The 23,397-nt window shown below is 35.4% G+C and overlaps 2 protein-coding genes across 3 annotated transcripts in view; one reads left to right on the forward strand and one right to left on the reverse strand.

The window, feature by feature from the left end:
• The window catches only part of Osi24 (Protein), a 130,315-nt gene extending 123,900 nt beyond the window's left edge, over positions 1–6,415 (reverse strand). The window contains exon 1 of the mRNA XM_087350639.1: positions 6,128–6,415. The gene's annotated coding sequence lies outside the window, so the exon portion shown is untranslated. The remainder of the gene's footprint in view (positions 1–6,127) is intronic.
• Positions 1–6,915, forward strand: part of LOC110834736 (uncharacterized) — a 39,150-nt gene extending 32,235 nt beyond the window's left edge. The window contains exons 4-5 of one of the 2 annotated variants that reach the window (XM_022074182.2): positions 2,685–2,782; positions 6,645–6,915. In XM_022074182.2, the coding sequence (XP_021929874.1) occupies positions 2,685–2,782; positions 6,645–6,861 (315 nt within the window). In that variant the 3' untranslated portion in view covers positions 6,862–6,915. The remainder of the gene's footprint in view (positions 1–2,684; positions 2,783–6,644) is intronic. The other variant, XM_022074183.2, reaches the window with a different exon arrangement.
• Positions 6,916–23,397: the final 16,482 nt, after the last annotated feature.

Below are 23,397 nucleotides of genomic sequence, written 5' to 3' on the forward strand. Positions count from 1 at the left end.
GCACTAAAGAAACAATACCATTATTTAATTGAATAAAAATTTTCTTGGATATTATCCATCGTCTAGTAAATATAAAACGTAAAACGACGTTTCGGAGATAGGGATTAGCTCTATCTGGTGGGCCCAACTGTGTAGGAATTGGTTCTTGAATGTGTGAAGTTCTGTGACATTCGAGCGAAACGTTTAAACACAGCACTGACATACATGGGTCTCGTCCAGCCCATATGTTTGAGTTTCTTGATTCTCCTTATTTAGAGACCTACAAGATCAACTTACCTCCCCCTCCCACCCCACCCCCCCCTTTCAGCAATGGGTGGGGAAGTTTCTTGGTGGACCAGTTTCTTTCAGGGTCACATGATCCATTATTTTCGTATTGTACTACCATGGCCGTATAATAATTAAATGTGTTTGCACATGGGATCAGAAAATTAAAATCTTAGTATTTTAAACGCCCACAAGATTCTTTAAGCCTAGTGGGTCAACTTAGTCATTTCAGTGGCCATGAAATTTCAAATAGACATGCAAATAATAAATGTTGTGAAGGTTTGGGTGTGTTTGTGCGTTCCTCAGTCTGCGAGACGTGTTTATAGGAAATTCAAAAGAACTTCGATGAACCCATAGCAAGAATAATTACAGTATATCTCATTACCGGACAGATTTATTTACTACACACAAAACTCTGCCATTATCACATGGCATTCTTTTTTGTTATTATTCAATATAGTTACATAAAAACCGACCCTCCGTTACACGTGCATTAGCCACAAGCAATGTGTTTTAAGATGTTGACATGTTTAGTAAATATTTGGTTTATGTTTAAGCATATGTCATAGCAAGGTTTTTGTATTTGTAAAATCTGTACATTAGTTTGTCTTCGTTCAGTATAATTGTCTAAGCTTTATTGTAAGTTATTTGTTGTTATTTTGGTTTAACTTGAATATTTGTTTGTGTTGTGTCTGTAATTGGCCGTTTGGATTATGATGCAGCACACTAAAATAAATAATTAAATTGTATTTTTGTTATTGTTTATGTTATTATTAGCCAAAGTACATCCAGCAGAAGTTTACAGTCCTTTTCAGTAACGGCTCCAATACAGTTATGCGAATATTTTAGGCTACCGAAACTTAAATTTTCGTAATTTATGTACCGCTTATATAACCCTCTTCTTTTCATTTATACTTTTAATGTTGTTTATTCCTAGTTTAAATTGTCGATCTTATTTTTTTGACATATAATTTCAAATATTTTTCTCTGTTGAAATATACAGTCCTAAAAACATCAACACAGCCTAATCTTAAAACAATTTGTTTTTGTTTGATAAATCAAAGTCTCTCGAAAAAAACCCTAAGATTTGTTTTCGTGTTGTTATATTCTGAACCACATGAATCCAATTTACAATTTACAAACAAATTACCTACTCTTCTCGTTAATATTAGCTCCCATATACGACGAAAAGTGGCCCCTTCTTTTGAAGCTTTCCAATCACAATTTTGTAAGAATTTGTCATCTCCCCCCCCCCAAGATTTCTACATACCCTGCCCATCTCATCCGCATATATTTTATAATACTAATAATATCTAAATTTATTTTAGTTCATTAAAATATTATAAGCCTGCATGTTTTCTGTCGGTATAAATTCCTCTTTGTGATGTGCTGATTTCTTTTTAGACAGATTTCGTAAATCACAGTACACAAAATGACATGGAAACCAAATATTAATTTTGATTCTCAGACCAAAGAAATTTCCCCAAATAATAAATGTAAGTCCCTTTGTTTTATAATAATTTACTGTGATTCTATGTCCAGTAATGACTACAGCTTAGTAAGTTGAGTAGGCTCTTACCATGACCTTGTCGTTGATTTTCTGTAATGCCTGAAGAAAAGGGGCGTTGAACTTTCATTCCAGTCTCACTGGGCCAATAGTAACTGAGCACGGAACAAGATAGAAGAGTCAAAAGTCTTGTAAGTGTCCAAAACATTTAACGCCTTCGTGGCAGCTTTTGTAAACTGTAGGGCTGACAAATTGCTCAGACTTTACTATCGTCCGATTGCTTGTTAATGAATGTATCTGTCCCTCAATTGATTTATGAAGTAATTTATCTTGAAAACAAAAACGTTCCAACTGTCAACTGAGTTTAAAGATTCTATAGAATACACATTAAAAATTATAGCACGAACAAGGTCGGAATATGGCCGCCATACAGTTTCACCGAATAATTAAGTGTTTGTTACCAAACAAATCATTAAATACGCCAGCTTAATCATACAGACGTAGTGTAGTATGTGATTGGACGGTCAAATTGTAACAAGTGTTTTTTTATAGAACGTCAAAACAGATTATTTCTCTTGTTTGTGGACTTTTGTTTCAGGTCCAAGGGTTAAATAACATGCTTATATTATTACTGAGTTGATTATTTAATGAAGATATTTCAACCCTGTGGTATAAATGTATACTGAGATATACGAGGACCATGAAAATCAATGGCGATTTTGATCTTAGTCATTTATGAAGACGACTGTCCTCTGGGTTGTGTAGTCTGAGCGATCACAGCCAGCAAGGACCTCTGAAACTTTCGGCAAATATTCTACCGGACCACACGGCGCAACAACCCGGAAGACAAGTCATCTTCCGACTTTCCACAGTGAAAACCTAAAAATCCTGCTTAATAATTTCTCTCTTGCAGATCGATAGCGAAATCTGTCGTCGAAAATTTCTGTGCGAGTTGGCTGAAAATCCTGAAGATTTTTCTCCGTTATCCGATATATTCTTTAAACAACTTGAGTAAGATACATTTATTTTTTATTTAGTTGTTTATTAGAATAATAATAATAGATATTTCTGTTATTTAACACATTAGCTATCAAGTTTCTGAGCCAGTACAAAGATAAGGTTTATATATCATTAAATATATAACAGCCTGCAAATATCATTTTGTACATTATAGAGAATATCTGAAAATTATTTAAAATTATAATAAATCAAAACGAAATTCTTAGCTTCTCAACTGATAGCCCCCTTAACAGCAGAGACTGTAACGGGGAAAAGTACTTGAACAAGTAACTAACTTCAATTAGGCCCATATTTTGATTACAAAATAGTCTTTCAATGCAGATTCCTTACATTGGCTGCCTATGAGTCAGAATTCTGGTCATCATAAAACATGCGGAGTCGAGATTTATCTCATTTTATATCGGGATACAGATCCACAATTAAGCATATTTCATAGTTTAAAACATTAGAATCTAACAAAGCAATGAGAAACGAATGCAGAAACATCGTTTTCCAAGAATATTCAAAATAGAAATATGTTCTGAACCATACGAATCCAACCTTGTAAGGAATCCGTCAAAGACAGACACTTCGTATTATGCTGTACTTTTACGATTAAGAGTTATTAGTCTCCTGTATGACACATCAGCTGGAGAACCGATTACATCTAAGAATGCTTTTCAGTTATGAAAATTTCATAACTTCTCAACTTCAGATTTCATGGGTAAACACTTCAACTTCTTCATATTCATAATTAATCTCGAAAGAGAAGAAAACTTTAGTATTCGGTAGGATTCCTGATATAGAAATTAGACCCAATAATTCAATTACGAAATTAATTTCTTGTGACGCGTGATGTTGTTCTTTTGTCATGTGTAGGCGACTCCTTTCGTTCATTAGTCCATAAATTCTACGCCAGGAATCTGCAATACCTATTAAGTTTCTCATTCACGCTCGTCAAGTACAACACAACATGTACAGATTCTTTTTCCTTTATTGATTTAAATTAGACTTCTCAACGTCACTTCCCAAAAAATATCAAGAAAGAAACCAAAATACGAAAAAAATTTTATCCAAGAACATTTTGTAACAAAAAATTTTGACTACTGTTTATCTAACAAGACAATATGTTGACTTGGTGTATACCAAACAAATTTAACGCTGTTCTAAAACAAATGACCTTTAAATACTGCCATCACAAGGCGTTCAACTTAGAAGTAAGTAAGATCAGACAATGGATAATTTATATTCACATCTGCATTCGCCCACTGCGCCAATACACGGTATTTCTAGTAGTTAATTAAAACAAATGAACAACAATAATAATATGCCAACAGACTCTGGCTCCGCTAGATAAAGCTCTACCCGGATATAATTTTTATTATTTCTTTATACTATCAAGTTCTTTGATATGACCAGTCTATTATATATAAGTCAATTTCCTGCCAAGCGGAACCACAGTCACTGCCTACAATTATGTCTGTCTATTAAATAACATATGGAAATCCGAAGAGACGATGTTTACTGAGATATGGAACGAAGTCTTATCAAAAACAATACGAGGCAAAATATTTCAAAAATAAATAAAATATAGGATGGCTGTCTTCTGGGTTATGGCGCCCGGAAGACATCCATCTTCTGACTCACCGTAGTGAAGAACTCAAAAATCCCAAATAAAATAAGAGTTCGTAAATGACTGGGAAATTCTTTAAAAAATTATTAGCTACCGAACATTTCCAAAAATTTGATGAGAGGACAGACGTTTTGACAGGTCAGAGAATTTTAACGGAGGCTTAGAAACACATACGAAGGTCTTGTAGCCCACGGACCGAGAAACTATGTCTTTCGTGTACTTTGTGTATTTGTTCAAAAACAATGCATCACTTTTTGTAATACAAAATTTTTATCTCCTAAATTAAATATATTATATTTAGCGAATAATTAAAAAAAAAACAGTAAATGTGAAGTACAACGAACGGAAATCATTATTATCTAAACCGGCGTGCCCCGAGTCTATAAGGAAGGCTGAATGCTGTCCCGCATCTTAAAATGTTGAGAAACAGTTGGCAAACAAGTCGTATGATTTAATAAATGCGATCTTTGCCATATCGCATTTATCGAGTAAATTTATGTTAACGATACATTTATAAAAACATTTATATTATCAAGAGTAAATATAACGTCTAAAATACATATAATATAAAAAATCAATATATTCAAGTCAAAAAAAGTATTCGTGCAACAAAGTTATTAAATATTCTTGAAAATAAACAAATATCGTATTTGGTATGAAGACCTTCAGCATTAATTATTGCCTGAAGTCTTCTTACCATCTAATTAACAAGGTTGGCAGTCACTTTTGACCTATTTTATCCTATTTCTTCAAGTTTTCAATGAGAATTTTTCTTGGCGAATATTTTCATTTCCTAATTTTTGTATTAAAAAGTGACCAGAGACTTTCTATCGGATTAATATAAGAAGATTGTGGAGGAATTTGCAATAAATCGCTAGTGTTATATAAAGGCCATTTTCTCCTTACACGAACTGTGTGTTTAGGATCATTATCTTGTCGAAACAAATACGAGTCTTGGATCCCTAATTGAGAAAACTCTTCTTTAAATTACACTGAACTATGTTCACATATCCCTTAGCGTTCATAATCCTTTCAACTGTAAATTCTCCCACACCTACGTAGTTCATTCAACCTCAAAACATTGCGTAATATCCTCCATGTTTCACTGTTGGTACAAAGTTTTTTTCATTAAGTTATATTTCGACTTTCACCAAACATACTGTGAACCATCAGAGAATAAAACTGTTTTCCAGAAGTCGATAAGCTTGTTTACATGCCTGCAACTGATTCATTTTTATTTATAAGCAAGAGAACAAAGGCAAATGTTTGTTTGATACATTTATGGATTAGTACTGACTAACATTCAAATAGGAAAGCCTAGTGTTTGTAAACATAATCTAATGTATGAAAACTTTTTTACATTGAAATCAAGACATTTTTTCTGTTTACTGAAAACTGTGTTATGTTTACATTTTTTGGACTAAATATTATTATAAATTTATTATTAAATATTAATTATACATAAATATATTTTCTAGCAGATCAAGAAAAAATGGTGCATGAACATTTCTTTTTAACCACTGTATGCCCCGATTAACCGCGTGTTCCTTGTAGCAATAAGACCTTAAAATAGCTTCATTGTGAATTTCACATCCGAGTTCTTAATGTTTTCCTTTCTAATAAAAATTAACTGATTCTACTATAACCTATGGAAGGCCTTTCACTGAAATTCGTTCTAATATTATCATCCAAACTACGACTACGTCTACAAACTGGTAACTTGCCTTTGTTTCTCCAGGCATAAACGTTGTAGCTATTCGTTTCCATTTTCCTAGTGCGTGTTGTATGCCCTGCCCATTTTATCTTTCTTCAGTCATTCTACCTTATGCACGCTCACCAAGAGAAGTCCGCTGGGACGAATTTTCTGTTCGCTCCTGCACACACACACACACAATACCATGCACTGCACTATTGGAGACTACTGGCGTACAATTTGTTTGGAAAAGGGAAAGGAAGAGTGCGCATGAGTAAGGATCACCCCTTCTTCACCTCCGACTTCGCAACGGACTTCTCGTGGCGCGAGGACAGTAGATTCCACGGTGACGGCGGAAATGTTTAAGATGACGTATGACAAAATTAACACCTGCCACATAAAATTATGTATAGAAATTATAACTAATTTGTATAATTATAAATTATTATTTGTTGTTAATTTCGTCGTATAAAATGAAGCATCTGAATTTATTCTTAGAACTTACAGGTTCTTTCTTTCTGTGTCTCATGTCGAAATATTGTTTTAAGCAGACTATGGTTCCCGGAAGATGAAGGCGGTCGCTACTCACAGTACGTCATAGCGGCGCAACACGGAGTCATGTCAGCAGAGAATGATACTCAGACCGGAAGCTGTGAACACCACTTCTCTTCCTGTCGTTCCGAAGCAAGAAAGATATTTGACATGGACGCTATCAATTTCTGGAAATTTCTGGGTTCAGCCTTTAACTTCAGAATCAGCGAGTGAACAAAGATTCTTCAAGTTCAGAACATTTGCAATAAAATGTTTTAGTAAAACGTGCTACCATTCTTCTCTCTTCAGAACTATCCTCCCATAAACTTAAAATCTATAATAAGTTTATATGCTAGTTTTCAGTAAGCTAAGCATTTTTCTAAATATCTAAGATTTGAAGTAACTCTCAAGGAAAAAGATGTCGATTATAGTCCGATTTAAACGCCACGTAATCTTATAGATGTTTGTCGATTATAATTTTGCTTCTTTGAGATTATTACCAAAGTTTCAGAGGAGCGTTTTATCTCTGTAGTCAGGGTTAAATGAAGATGGAGGCGAAACATTGGTAACATTCTAAAAGACGCAATACTATGATCAAAAGGCATCTACAAGACAGAACTGCGTCACAACTAAGACCAAAGCCTTACTCTTTCCTTCGTTTCTCTAAATATTTTTCAACCATTTATTTACCTTAAACAAAACGTTATTAACATATTTAGATCTATATTTTAACACATATTACAACATGTGTTCGACGATCCGTTAATGAGCAAATCTATAAGTTTGATTTGAGCTTTACAAGAAGCAGAGTTTATATTTAATTAATACACAACAGATACATCCCCATTGTGCGTTTTCTGAAAACATTCAAGAACAAATTACGAGTCTTGTGACCAGTAACCGAAATGGTAAAAAAAAAAAAAAAATAGATTTTCACGCGAACACACACACATATAGGCCTATAAGAATATATAAAATTTATTATTAGATAATATATTTTTGTGATTTTAGGTAAACAGTTTGTGGGGAAAAGTCCATCAATGTGAGCTGGCCAAAGGCTTTTGTGACATGGTCCAAAGTGCTATCAGCTAATTGCCCAGGAGATAACTAAACTAAATCTATGGAGCAGAGTCCGCCTTTACAAGACGACAGTTGCGCTCAGCTAGTTAATAATTTACCCACCTTTAATTAAACTCATAGGCTCATTAAACTTTCATCTATGCCTTGGACTTCCAAGTAATCTGTGCTCTTAAAACTTTCAAAATGTAACTGTTCGTAATTTTGTCTTCACACTCAGATCATTGCACCCGTCATTTCAACATAATCACCTTAATATTTGATTAAGAGGTCCAAACATTCTCATCAGCACTTTTAAAATTCTCAGTTTATGTTCTTTCCTTAGGATGATACCAAGTTTCAGAGTATAAGCAAAATTATAGTTTTGTAGCTATATTTTAATGAAATATACAGTGTTGATGTAGATTACTGACGTTTCTGTAGCTTTCATAGCTAAATTGGCTATCACGTTCTGTAGAAACCTTCCCTGAAACCGATTTAGTCTGCTTTCTGACTACTGGCCGTGAGAGTATAGAGCAGTCTGTCAATCAGCAATTAGAACTGCATCTGCGTAATGATCAACACAGCTTAGCTTCGAGCGAGGTTGTCTCATGTATCTGACAGCGCACGACTATGCTACCAGTTCCCATGCGCTGAATTAAACAACACGCATGGAAAGATATCTTCAGTAACTCATGATAATCACGAGAATCGTCGGTGAGGTTAGTTCTTAAGCCTCGAACTCAATGTCTCCCGATCTTCAATCTGTAAAGTTGTTATCACTGAAACCAGCTGCGTCAGAATTCCACAAATCAAGTTTATTTAAATAAATGTAAAATGCTTTGTGGTTTGTGTGGGTAGTTTTAAAGTATGGAGCCCAGTCTGGTCCATATAATTCTGCATCAATATCAGAATTATAAGACGCTGAATTACAATGAAATGGAATGTGATTTCCCAGATATCGGGCTGTGTCCGGCTGAAAAATCCATTCAAAATACATGAATTTTTAGTTTAGTATATAGTGTTTGACATTTGTCTGATCTTCGTTCAAGTTTGCACAGATGAGACGATATTACAAGAGATCTTAGAGGAATAATTCGACATTTGAAATCGATTTAACAAGTTCAGAATATAGTCGGATGGTGGTATTTTGTAAACACTGTGATGATCATTCAAGTTTCTTAGCAAAATGTAATTTACTGACTTGAAAAATGACTAAGATTCATCTTGCACAAAGAAAATTGTAGTTTGCCGTGGAGTCAGTCAGAATTTCTTGTGGGCCGAGCAGTCTGAAGACTGTTCGTTCTTCTTGTGCGGATCGAGACTGCGTGTGGGTTGCAGAAAGTGGAAGGACCCACACGGACATACACTTTCAATACAAGGTGATAAATGCATAACGTTTATTAGACTTTATTCAGGTGTGTCATATTGTCATATGTCCATTTTAAGACCAAGGCACATTTTAATGACAAGATACGAGTACTCATACTTGGAGGAATGACGCAAAATGTATCGCAAGGCGTCTCGTTGCTGTATTTGTCTACTTTGCCTCTAGGTACAGCTGTCTGATATACGGATAGTACCCGAATCGAATCTCGATCTGGTAACTAATTTTCCCGACTAAATTTTTTCTATTTGTATCCACGACATTCCAGAAATAATACCTTAAAATACGCCACAACCGAACCTTTTGACAACATTACCAGGTCATTATTTAAGATTACCCTCACATTTAATGCAAATCTTTCAAATCCCTTAACATGAAACGGAATCATTAACTCAAAAGAATTGTCATCATAAACATCCCTCCAGTGGACATCCAGGACCAAGTTTTTAGGTTTTGAAGCAAGGAGATTCTTGGCCTGGCAAGTCCCCTCTTTCCGAATACATTTCCCCTGGATTATCAGCTGAAGCAGCCCGTATCTATCATTATTTCTCATGATATGACCGAAATATTCCAACTTTAGTTAGTTTCTTACAATTAATAGCATAATCATAACTAACATCTGATGTAGCAGCGACAGTAAGACCGATTAATGTAGAGTCCAGAAATTTTTGCGTGGTATTAAATCTGAGAAAAATATACAACTCTTGTTAATGAATTACTTTTTTACGCTAAAAATACGATGACCGTTGAGTGAAGTCTATAAGTATGAGAGCTGTCATTGCAACTAGGAATATGAAATTTCGTATGTATACAGATCACAAACACATATAGGCCTACCTACTGATTCTGTACAGAAATTATTTTTACAAGTATGGCAACGGTCCTAAACTATGAGGTTAATACAGAAGAAATTAATTACTAGATTAATTTGTCAATTTTGATTTTTCGTGTTAGAACGGCGTGTGATCTAGTAGGTAGGTACCAACATTTCGGAGGAAAATACTGTTATAGCATATTAATTTATAATTTTTGCTAACCACATCATACGACATCGAGTGATAGTAGAAAAGGAAAAATATAAGTTGAGTTTCCCCTTGAACGTCTTTTCGTGGTACTGGATTCAAAAAATTAAGGAAATGAAATTACACAAATGGATTGTATACTTTATTCTTTGCAACGGCTACTTAGAAGCAAGACAGGTTTGTAATGGATCCTTTCACAGGATACATTTGTGTACAGATCCACATTGAACTAAGTTTTATTATGCCATCTTATACATGGTACAAACGAAACAGACCTATGTTATTTAATAAAATGAGCAAATTCGAAATATCATATGGAAAACTGACAGTATATATATATATATATATATATATATATATATATATATATTTTTTATAAAAAATAATTGTAATCTGAGTTATTAAAGTAGGGAAGTCTCGAGGTCTAAAATTTACACATACGTTGTATACAGTTCATGATGACGAATCTATACTCACGTCGTCAGATGATAGACTGTTGATACTATGTAGAAACGTAAATCAAATTGACACATCAAAGAATTATGTAAAATTTAAAAGTTATGGTGGAATAGCTTTCATTTAACAGGTCGTCAGAAACCAAGTTTACATGGTGTATGTATAACTTCAAGTGCCTTCATGAATATTTTCTATTTAATCCCGCGGGAAATAGGTCTCATGGACCCTGTCATAGTGTGGCTAAGATCTTCTATCTCCTGCCCGTAGGAATCAGAGTCCTGTACTTTCAATCATGGAGTCACTGTTGCTTCTACGTTATCATATTTGGTCTCCCAATAGTGTTTCGCCCTTTTCCAGCCACTGTATCAGTTCTGAGAGGCCACTGATTTAAAACTGATGATGAGAATTTTATAGTAGCTCAATTACGCATTGTTCATATCAAGAATTCAGTGGAATAATTTCAAGATACATAGTGCGTAAGCTTACCGTCGTCCATAAAACACGACCAGTCTGAAGTTGAAAGTACAAAGTTTGTAGACCTGAATAATCTTACTACAAAATGCTTTAAAATAAAAGAAATATATTAAAATTATAACAATTAGGCCTACATAAGCTTCAGTAGGACATCTTAACATTTATATGAGATATATTTTGCCATAAATATTTATAATAGTTTAGTCAATTTTAACTTTCAGTCTTTCGAATAATGTGAAATAATCACGAAAATTCTAAAATATAAGTTACTACACACATTTTTTTATAACAGATTCTTACAAAAATTAGTGTATAAAAATATAAAAAAAAATCATTCAATATATATGCGAAAACAACAGTTATTAATTATGAAACTGAATTATGTTTTCGGCTTGGTAATATATTTTGCGGTAACTATGTACTAATATAACTTTACAGAAATCTAAAGTACCCTAGTACCAAAATTTAAAGTAATACACACATAAACCATTGATATTTTATCGCAAGTGCCCAATTTTAAATCTTCCGAGCCATTAGACGGCCTTAGCCCGAAATTTGTACGCACCGTGTTCTGGCCCAATTTTAGCCTCAGTCCAACAATTACAATTATCTTAACATTATTATCAAAATAAATTACCACTGATCATTTGTCATATATTCAAATAAATGCACCTCAAAGTAAGTCCTCTTTTGGGCTCAGTCCGACATCGGTAAATACATTTTCAATCCAGTGTCGTGCTGAGTCCGACAGTTTATAAACCAAATCAGAGTAAATTTGACAGAGTGTCATTTTAAAAGGACAAAATATGGGTTAACCAGACTAAATGTTTAAAGAAAAATAATAATCCAAGAAGAGAGGAAAATTTTTAAATATACGGTAAACATTTATGAGTGGAATAATTTACAAAGACTTTAATAAAGTAACATGCAGGAGTACATATTAGAATTCTTTTAATTTATTTGTTAAGACTGATACTCAGGACAATATAAATGAACATTACATTGAGGAAAATATAAAATACTTGGGCTGGGATCATCAAAACTGAAAATTAAATGAAGGAGAACGTTAAAGTCGAGAAACATTGAACAGGGATTCCAGTCTATTTATAATTAAGGCAATTTTATCCCTTTCCACGATAAGTTCTGTTTAGCAAAACGTGTTTCCTTTGGTTATATATAATTGGTAACTAATGCATGACTTCAGTCGATGGAAAGCTACAGTTATTTGAATTAAGAAAGAAACCAATACAAATACAATTTCACATACGTTGTTGAACCATACTTATTCAGAACAGTAACTATTTCTGAACGAATAAATATCTTTCCTAGCATGAAAAAGGGTTAATATACAAGAGATAAAAATGGTACTTTTATCCACACTTCATATTCACTATAAGCTAGAACGAGATTGACAGTTCATCGCTTCATTAACTTGTCTGAACTTGTAGAGTCGTCCTAGACGCTATCTTGTACTTCAGACTCTCGGCAGACGAAATGTAGCTCCACCTCAGACCGGACACCCTGTAGTCATGTAGAACATTATCGTTTCTCTTGATTCTAAACGTACGTTAGGTAGGATTTGAGGTTGTCACGGCGATGATTTTGAAGATGCCCGGCTGGCCGTCTGCGACGTTGTTGCACCGTGTGTTCTGGTAGGAGTTTACTAACATTTCAAAGGTCCTTGCTGCCTCCATCATCAGGGCGATGATGTTAAACTTCTACCATGGCACAACAACCCGGAAGACATCTATCTTCGTGCGTTAGGTAACCAAATGCCATTCATGGATAAATTTTCTATTGTAAAGATTATAACTAAAGTCAACTGTCATGAGCAACTGCTTATGCTTATTTAGTTGTAAATCTAGATTTAAAAATTCGTTTTAATTTCGCTTAATATTGATATTGAACTAAGAAATGGTATTTTAAACATGTTCACGGAAATTTGGTAATTGTGAGCATGCTTCCCTGGAATTATTGTCTGGGTCATATCACACAAGGTTGGCAGTAAGGAATGTAGGGTGGTAAGACTGGAACTCCTGGTCAATTTGTGGCTTTATCGCGAAGTCGAATGTTGAGATTCAAACCTGAAAAAAAAAAAGATAAATATATTAGCTAGACTTCTCCAAGTGTAATTCACAATAAAATAATATACAAATAAAATAATATATCGTAAACATTATTAATTCGCTGTTACGTTTTGTTAACGAAACCGAATATATATCTCCATTTATGAAAGTTTAAGATTGTGCTGGAGTTTGTTTGCATTTCCATTTTAAAATCTATCGCCGCATATATTTACTTCCTTGACAACGTTTAAGTTACCTCAGTTAATAACATTGAGGATTTTACGAAAAACTCATTCAAGAACAAATTTTGCACCTCCCACCCCACCTGCATTCTCGCACTGCCCATCGGTTAATATAAAATAAAAATTACTGAGCGCGAAAATACATCGTCATGAGACAGATATAAAAAATAGAATCCACAATCAACACATTACTTCCATCTACCGCCATATTTCTGTTTGCTGAATAGCAGCGCTGTATTTGAGAAGTGATAGGATTAAGGCTCTATTGTGTTCCAGATTCATTTATTTAAGTTGCTAAGACAACATTACTCATAAATGACAGGTGCCATTGCTACCAGGTATAAAATTGAAACTGTGGTTATGTATGTTTCCTTATATCTCGAGAACGGATAAACCAATTTGCACCAAACCTGGCATGATTATTCCTTGAGATCAAGAAAAGCCTTTAGAGAAGCCATAGCTCTTAAATTGTCCTTAGTTTGAATCCCGCAAAGATTTATTCCTGTAGCCCCGAAACTAAGAACAATAGAAGAATGGCTTGCATATTACAGGAAATAAGGTCGCAAACCTGAACACCAACCTGGGTTGGAATCTCGGTAAAGATGAGTTTAGAAAAATAAATTCTGTGATACTCGTTGATATTTATCGTATGATCAAACCTGTGGTAAGAAATGTATGCATTTGTCGAATTTCCACAAAGTAACACTGAGTAATGCTAGTAATGGACTAAAAAGGATATTTAATATTTATCTCTTCTGTTTAAGATAGATTTTCTTTGAATATAATCAGGCCTGTATAATTCAGATTGAAAATTTTTTGCAAAGTATATATTCGATTAATTCTTTTTGACGTAAATACGTCTATATTTTAGGGTCAGTGTCATTCGGCAAAAATGTAACGAAAAAGTGTTACGAAATAATGACGGCTATTTAACTTTTTTAACTGTTGAGTCCGGTACCCGAACAAAAATAAATGACCATAGACTACGTCTATTAAACGTAGTTCTTCATGGTTCTGCCAGAGATATTTCGCCTTGTAATAGTACTGCGGGATCTTTACCCTGGGGGGTCGGTGGGTAACCTAACCTAACCTAACCTAACCTAACCTAACGTAAACTAACCTAACCTAACCTAACCTAACGTAACCTAAACTAACCTAACGTAAACTAAACTAACCTAACCTAACCTAACCTAACCTAATCCAACCTAACCCAACCTAACCTAACCTAACCTAACGTAAACTAACCTAACCTAACCTAATCCAACCTAACCCAACCTAACCCAACCTAACCCAACCTAACCTAACCTAACCTAATCCAACCTAACCCAACCTAACCTAACCTAACCTAATCCAACCTAACCCAACCTAACCCAACCTAACCTAACCTAATCTAACCTACAACCGAAGCAGGGATCAAACCATTTTCCCCATTATATGTCTACTACTATAATTTGTGTATCTTTACCTATATTCATCATGTTTCCATTTGGCTTAAAACAGTCAAATTCACCATTAAATCAAAGATAAATACTGAAGCTGGCCCTGTGTCCAAACACCGCCTCATAATAGTATATAGAGGTCTCTGAAGTGAAGATCCACGCCCCCTATAGCAAATCATAATTACCTTCTCCTGGGCTAATCACAGTGACATTGTAATAAAGAGTATTTCTGAACAACCTGTAGTCACGTGCCTCGGGTTGTATATTTATAAACTTATAAGTGTGTGTGTGTGTGTGTGTGTGGAGCATGTAGTGGCCTTACAAACTAATACCAGTTGACCTTTCGCTCTGTCAATTAAATGGCATTTAGATAACTTTATAAAGAACCCAGCATACTATAAGCTTCTCAGTGCAACTATAATGTCGTGGAGCGAAATGAATTTCACAAATATTCACCAATGAATCATATATTATTATTTTCACAGATTAGATGTGCTGGCAGTTTCCAAAACAGAACTAAATCTGAGATAATATTTCTAACCAGATCCAAATATTGTTTGATAATCCCTTTCCTTATAACTTGTGTTGGGCAAGGCCGTGGTCTAGGCAACACGGAGTTTTACTCCGTGGCATCCCAACAATTACTCCATTCACACACAGTAGAAGGCAATGGCAAACCACTTCTGCTTCATCTGCCAAGAACGTATATGAACAGGTCCCAGTCCGAGCAAAGGATGGAAGGATCCTGTTCATATGGACCTGTCCTCAGACAGAACACTAAATAATAATAAGATGAGGTGGTCTAGCGGTTAGAACGCTGGCCTTGTAATCCTGGGGGTCTCGGGTTTGATTCTCGGCGGTGCCCGAATTTATAACTTGTGTTGGGCAAGGCCGTGGTCTAGGCAACACGGAGTTTTCCTCCGTGGCATCCCAACAATTACTCCATTCACACACAGAAGAAGGCAATGGCAAACCACTTCTGGATCATCTGCCAAGAACGTATATGAACAGGTCCCAGTCCGAGAAAAGGATGGAAGGATCCTGTTCATATGGACCTGTCGTCACACAGAACACTAAATAAATAAATAAATAAACTCCTTTCCTAACAAATATTCATCAGAAACAATGAAATACTTTCAGGACTACATAGGAAATTTGACGAGTGGGGGTTAATTTGAAGTGTATATTGGCTTGATGCTGTAGGATGAACAGCCAACAGGCTTTCGCATTCCTCTTTACATAACGGACCAGTAAAACCGTTCTTTTCTTACTGTATTTACGAAGGTGCAACTCCATTAAATTACCGGTTTAAGTAAAATTCACTTGATGATGTCAGATGATCAATAGTTTTCCGTGAATTACCTGCATCTTTACTGGAGTTCTACATGTAGAGGAGCCAGTTCTCGGTATATTGAATCAGAAACACAGGTGGTTCCACACTGAGGAGGAGACATGACGTCACAAATGAATGCAGAACACTACGTAAGGAGAAACACGATAATTTATACTCTCCACCTAACATTCCTAAAGGGAAGACAGCAATTGACAGAGCTAGGCGTAGATGGAAGGATATTATTAAAAGATCTTAGAGATAAGAATGTCGGGCAGATTTTGTGAGCAGGATAATGAAGGCATAATAGTAGCAAGAATTTCATTTAGCAAATAAATAAACCATAATACCACTGGTTAGTTAGACATTTAAATCTTTGAAGGTAAAATTTTTCCAAATAATCATCATTATCAGTTGTGCTATCCTGAGAGATTTCCTGGTCTTCAAGTGTGCATTTATGAGTAGTGAGTGACCAGCCGACTGATTTTGTACAATTTCTACTCAATCCCGATTTGACTGCCAGAGCCATCTAGCAGTGAAGTTTTTTCCAAATAATATTTTACACCTGAAGATGGTTCGATGAAACCGAAACATGTTGTAATAATGTTCCAAATGTAAATCGATTATTCGATGTGGAACATAAAATGATATTTTAATTATCTTATTTGTAAATTTTAAATATAATTGTGATTAGACGGACAAAAACCGAATAATTAATTTAATATTTGATTCACAATATGATGCAATTATGCTATCTTATGACTTCGTATCTCCAAAAAAACACAATTATTAAATAAAATGTATGATTGTTTATTAGAATTACTGATTCTTAACGTAGGTGGTACATATAGTCACCACTGGAATTTACAAGTTTAATTAGTGGTATCCAATGAATGTTTCTTTGTTCACTAAATCAGTTAAATGCTTTGTTTAATGTTCCGAAGACTTAACGTTAGCAGCACGGTACAATTCAGACAATTTTTAATTTGCCTTAGCGAATAAGTGGCATATAACGACATAATTTGTGTGTTTATGTTTCAGTTTCTTGTTTGTTTTCTCGCACGCCTGCGACAAATGGCCATGTGCAGAATAGCAAGTGATATAAATGTCCCCCCTACCAAAGATTATGCGACACGCGAAATGCTCCTCCTTCCCACAGAGAGAAAAACCGGTCAAAGCTTATTTAGTGCGTGATGTACATTCTGCTTTATATGCACAAGGCCTTCCACCGAAACGGCTAAGAACTTTTACATGTAAATACGTCTAACCTGACACCGATCCATTCGTAATGGAGTGCCGAAAGGCAGAATAAGAATTGAGCACAAAATTTTCGTCATAAACCTCAGTGATACAACTTGCGACATTAGTAGTAGAAAATGAGGTAATATTAAATATGCTTTAGGGGAACTATTATTTACATTACAGCGTATCATAATGAAATCCATAATAATTTTTGTATACCATGAGATACTGATTTACAGTTTAATGTGCCGTCATGTGCAAAAGTTTGTAATTTTAATTATTTTTAAGTTTTAGAGGTAAATCTCATTTCAGGGCACACATTATTTATAATTGAGTTCTCTTTTATCTATGTTCACAAAACCTTGCTGTTCATTTATTGTAGGCATAAATTCTTTGTTAAACAGTCCACAGATATTAGACTACGTAGTTAGAAAATATTATTTTCAGTAGATGTCAAACTTTTGTCATATTGTAGAATGTAAACTTTTAAATATATATTAATATTTGATCTACATTTTATGTTATATATATTTATATACTAATTTTTTTTTTTGCCTGGTTAGGAGTTTTTCAGAAATCTGATAAAGTTTAACTTGGTTTTTCTGTCAATACGAACATACCCTAATTAGACGAACATGACCACAGATATTGAAGTCTATTACATCCATATTTCATAAAATCCGTAAGGAAATACTGTATATTAATTATATTGAATGATAAGTAGACTACTGCCTACATCTAGTTTACAAAGGATTTATATCTTTAAAGATTGAAATCCTTCCGTTACTTCGTCTTTTCTAGGTCAAAATTAGGAAGCCTATGTAATATTAAATGCAAAGTTATCCTTGGTGCTTAACTAAGCACCACCCATAAAGGTGTATGGGGGAGTGGAGGTAGAGTTACAGATATTCTTCACTAAATTAATATATTGGTTACTTGTATGCTCCTCCCACTTGGTATTTGGGGAAAGAAACACGGAAAACATTGATACCCGTCGATGGCTGACGAAAAGAGAATAATACTGTCTTGTTGGGAAACAAACCCCGGTCTTCCAGCCCATAGCCAAACACTATGTAGACTGAACTATACCATCTCCCAAAAAAAACTCAAGATTAAAACTTAGTCTAGGACAATGTATAGCAGTCAGACAGAACAGAATAATGTATTTAGTGAAACTGAGGTAGATTGTAAATTATTAAGGATTTGTTTCAATATCCTTGGAAGAGATTCTGAGGACGATAAACACGTGCTGTGAAAAATTACGTAATAACTATAACTTGAAGATTGGAAGACTACATAGCACGATTTTGGATACAAGCACGAATACAGATACATATTATAAAGAAATAAAATATATCATGCCACAACGAGAAATCGCCTAATCGAAGGCTATTCGTTATAATGGCAGAGCGCCAATTATAATAAAGACAACGTGTGGTCAGTCTCAGTTACACCCACCATCGACAGCAGACTTTCGGTTTCTCTCTCTCTCTCTCTCTCTCTCTCTCTCTCTCCTGTTCACGAGGACTCCAGTTGACTGGTCAAACTAAAACTAGTTTCAGATAACACAATTCGTACACTCTTTGTCACTACAAAGTATGAGAAATTCGTGGAGGTTTTGGAACCTATGAATTGTCATTAGTAACTTAATACTACAGAGCGTGAATCTAGCCACTGATATTAATCCAAAAGGTCTCTCATATTTGCATTAAATACTGAGACCCGTCACCCATTTCCCAAATACTGTTTACATATTCAAGTTTTTAATTCTTCAAAATCTACTTAAAATTTATACTCCCACCTAAAGCCACCGGTACGTATCATAGTGTTACCTAGGCTTCACGTTTTTTAACCAATATTCTGTATACATTTCTAATTTCTTTCATACGTTCTACTTATCCAACCCATCGAAAGAATCTTGTTTTAATTACAATTAATGTACTTTATTAATAGTAAATCCTTTTTCGCTATTTTTCTGTTGTTTTATTTCTAAGTCTTGTATATTTTTAAATGTATCCCTCGGTACTTCCGTCTCGAGAGTCCTCAATGTTCGCACGAGTTCTTGTCAAACTAGGACCAGTTTCAAATTACAAACGCGAAGTCCGCTTTCTTGGTGCTTAATTTAAAGACGTTATATCAACTATGGATTTAATGCAGAAACAAATATAATAGAGTTCTTAAGATTCCATCAACGGTGAACAAACGCTTATTTTCAAACTCGTCTGGAAAGAGTGAGGGCATTACTTATCGGAGCACAGATTAAATCGGGTATGCCACTATAACTCCGTCTAAAAGCCACGTTCATACGAACAAAATTCAGAACACTAGACTTGTAAGCCTGGGGTCCCGGGTTCAATTCCCGGTGGTGCTCAAATTTATAACTTGTGTTGGGCAAGGCCGTGGTTTAGGCATCACAGAGTTTTCCTCCGGGGGCTTCTTCCCCGGTTTCTCCGTGGCATTCACACACAGAAGAAGGCAATGGCAAACCACTTCTGGATCATCTGCCAAGAACGTATATGAACAGGTCCCAGTCCGAGAAAAGGATGGAAGGATCCTGTTCATGTGGACCTGTCGTCAGACAGAACACTACATAATAATAAGATGAGGTGGTCTAGCGGTCAGAACGCTGGCCTTGTAATCCTGGGGTCCCGGGTTCGATTCCCGGCGGTGCCCGAATTTATAACTTGTGTTGGGCAAGGCCGTGGTTTAGGCATTACGGAGTTTTCCTCCGTGGCATCCCAACAATTACTCCATTCACACACAGAAGAAGGCAATGGCAAACCACTTCTGGATCATCTGCCAAGAACGTATATGAACAGGTCCCAGTCCGAGAAAAGGATGGAAGGATCCTGTTCATATGGACCTGTCCTCAGCAAGAACACTACATAATAATAAGACCAAAAATATATAAATTGCCTTCTGAAGGCAAAGTAAGTGACTTTTTGTAGTGGAAGGGAGTATACAGAAACAGGACCGCTGGACATCACGGGATCACACAAGGTCGCCAGGTCGCCCAGCCCCATGACGGGAACTCCACTAGACGATTCTGATGACATTATTGTGTGGAGAACTTGACATTACCTTAGTGTCACGTGGTCCGAGGCGGATATTAACTGAGGTCAAGGAGACTGGTATCTCTGCTTGCATAAAGACAGCTGGCGTGATCCACGTGTGTGGAAACATCATATGCAAATTGCAATCTACCTGTTCCGTCGATACTACAGTTCTCTGTAAGTATCCTCTTAGATTAGAACAGCACGTTTCGTATTCGGGAGGACTCGGTTAAGTGGCGACATAACTTCTGCATTTTCTATGGTGTCCTCAGTCCGAAATGCCGGATTACAGTTTTAAAATACGTCATTTCTTTCCTAATTCATAATCATTCTCTTAGGACTTTATTTGAATACTGCAGATGAAAATATTTCGTGAAATATTGGAAATGCTTGCTATCATTAGCTTCATAACTTTTATCAGTAGTTTCCTACGCTAAACTGTAAGCCTAAATGAGTATAACACTTTGCTTCAAGCACCATACGAAGAACAGGATTCGCTTCATTAACACTGTTATTATAATTATATCCAGATTAATGGGGTGGGGGGAGTATATAGCACGCATAGAGACATGAGACATGCATACCGCTTTTTAAGGTTAAGAGCATTAATGAACTAAGGCTTGTAACCTCGCCATATATGGGACGGTAATTTGACAAACAATTCTGTATAAACTAAATATTAACACCTCAATATGGAATGAAATAGTTGGCACTTGTGAAAATTATGATAAATTATCGGATTCAATAGTAAGAAGACATTCAGTAGTAGTTTTAATATTTTGTCATGGTGTTTCAATAATATGTCTTCATTTCTAACCCTGTAGTCCGCGAGTCGATTGGGAGAGTTAATATGGCCTCGAATTTCGAAGAGGCTGAGAGCCTTTGGTCTAAGCGGTGGGAGAATAATATTAAAACTTCTGAGATGGTAAAGTTGCGTCATGTTGTGATATAATAAATATATATTGTTTAAATCTTGTCCGTCTAATCACAATAAATTCTTATTAAATATTAAAATATTACAATAATTAACATTTAAAATATTTAAAATATTAAATGATGTTCTTTATCGAAATATTCGATTTACATTAGACCATCATTTTTCACAATACACTCGATAAAGAACATCATTTAATATTTTAAATATTTTAAATGTTAATTATTGTAATATTTTAATATTTAATAAGAATTTATTGTGATTAGACGGACAAGATTTAAACAATATATATTAAAACTTCTGTTAAGTTTGAGGTTGCGAACTAAATTAGCTCTTAAACCTCAGTGGAAATACGTGTTTCTTATGTTACAACAATAATTTCTTTTGTTTTTCAGAACAGAGATCAGTAGTGGGCTTTTGTCAACATGGTTATGAACCTTCGAGTTTCCTATAAAACGGAGAATTTTCTGACAATCTTAGATTTTCAAGGACTCTGCTTCATAGAATAATTGCAACGCTTCCAACATCTAAAACCTGTCGTACTAATAAATTGTCTTGTTTTCTAGTGGCGATGCACATGCCAGGAAACTTGGGTGCGTGTCACATCGATGGATCTATCCGCAGGCCAGTCGGCTTACGGGAAATCTGAAGGCCAGAATGAAAATGTCGGCCAATTGAAGAGTTACGTCAAGGTTGCAACGTTCCATCGTAATAACGGCATTCAGGATGCAAGCCTGCAGTTCAGCAAATGCTGACATTAGTCCGAACTAACAAATTGAGTGTGTTGGCGAGCGAAGCACGTACGACAGTTTTTAAGGAAACAGATTTAGAGTCGTTGATCGCACGAACTTGAGGAGAGCATTTGGGCCTAAGACGAAGGGAGTGACAGGAAGCTGGAGGGTGATGATTATTAGGAAGGTCAAATCAACGATGATGAGTTGGGCGAGGCATGTAGTACGCATCGAAGAGGTTATAAATACGTACATAGCCGGAAATCACTTTGAAGGATAATTCCGAATTTAATTTTAGAAGATCGAATGGAGGGGGGGGGGTTAGACTGGGTTAATTTGGTTCAGGATATGGACCAATGGCGGACTGTGGGTAGCACAATCTTCGACACATATTGAAACTGGTAAATTTTATGGCAAACTGAACCTATGGTCTATATTGTGACGCCCTGTGGTCGTGTAGGTGGTTGCCGGATTTGAGAGGAACGTGCAGTCTCGATCTTCGCCCTGAAGTTGAACCAAACAATACAAAATGGCGTCAGTTAGAACCTCAAATCTCAGGCTCTTAGCAACCTAACGTTTTCTCTAATCCATGGTTTCATGACAACCTTATTGTATTTAAGTTCAACCATCAATAACAAATGTAATATGGTTTGCGTGACTTTTCCATCAATCTGTAATTTTTAAAATTATGATCTGATAAACATTTTATTCTCTCATCTAAACCTTCGTCTCCCAAACTGCATAATCCCTTGAGGTGTTCCTACCAAAGCGATGTATGTATGAATTTGTATTTTCCGCCATGTTTTCTATAACCCCTGACTGTATTCTACTTTACTTGACTGCTCTAGTAATAATAGATAAAAACACAAAAGTTTTTAAGCTCCTTGTCATGTATGTAGATTGATCGTGGCTCTGAAGACGGAGACAATATATTCCTCCGAAGTGTTTACATCCACCACGCGGCCTTTGTCACACAGAAAACGAACATCGACTTCTTCCCCGCCGTGAGATCCTCACACCTCAACCTCATTACTCATTTTTATATTCTGTTTGTTTTTGTTTTATCTTTGCTAGATATTGTTCGTATATTTTGTTCTCAAACACCATAAATTATTTTCCTCTCTAATTCCCTCAATCAATGTCATTACACTCTTTACCGAGTCAGGACGACTTATTAAGTGAGGTTTAAATTAGAATTTCAGGTTGACCCACCTACATACGAAACAAACGCGGAGACTGGTTTAAATATAAAAAAAACACCGTTATCAACATAGTACAAAAAAAAAGGTCAGGACTCTAGAAGTGACGTTCGTTTCCTCTTACCCTAATTCTACCAGT

Source organism: Zootermopsis nevadensis, unplaced genomic scaffold, assembly GCF_977971745.1.
Source record: "Zootermopsis nevadensis isolate Lab colony 2312 unplaced genomic scaffold, Znev_1.0 Znev_ptg000017l, whole genome shotgun sequence".
NCBI lineage: Eukaryota > Metazoa > Arthropoda > Insecta > Blattodea > Termopsidae > Zootermopsis > Zootermopsis nevadensis.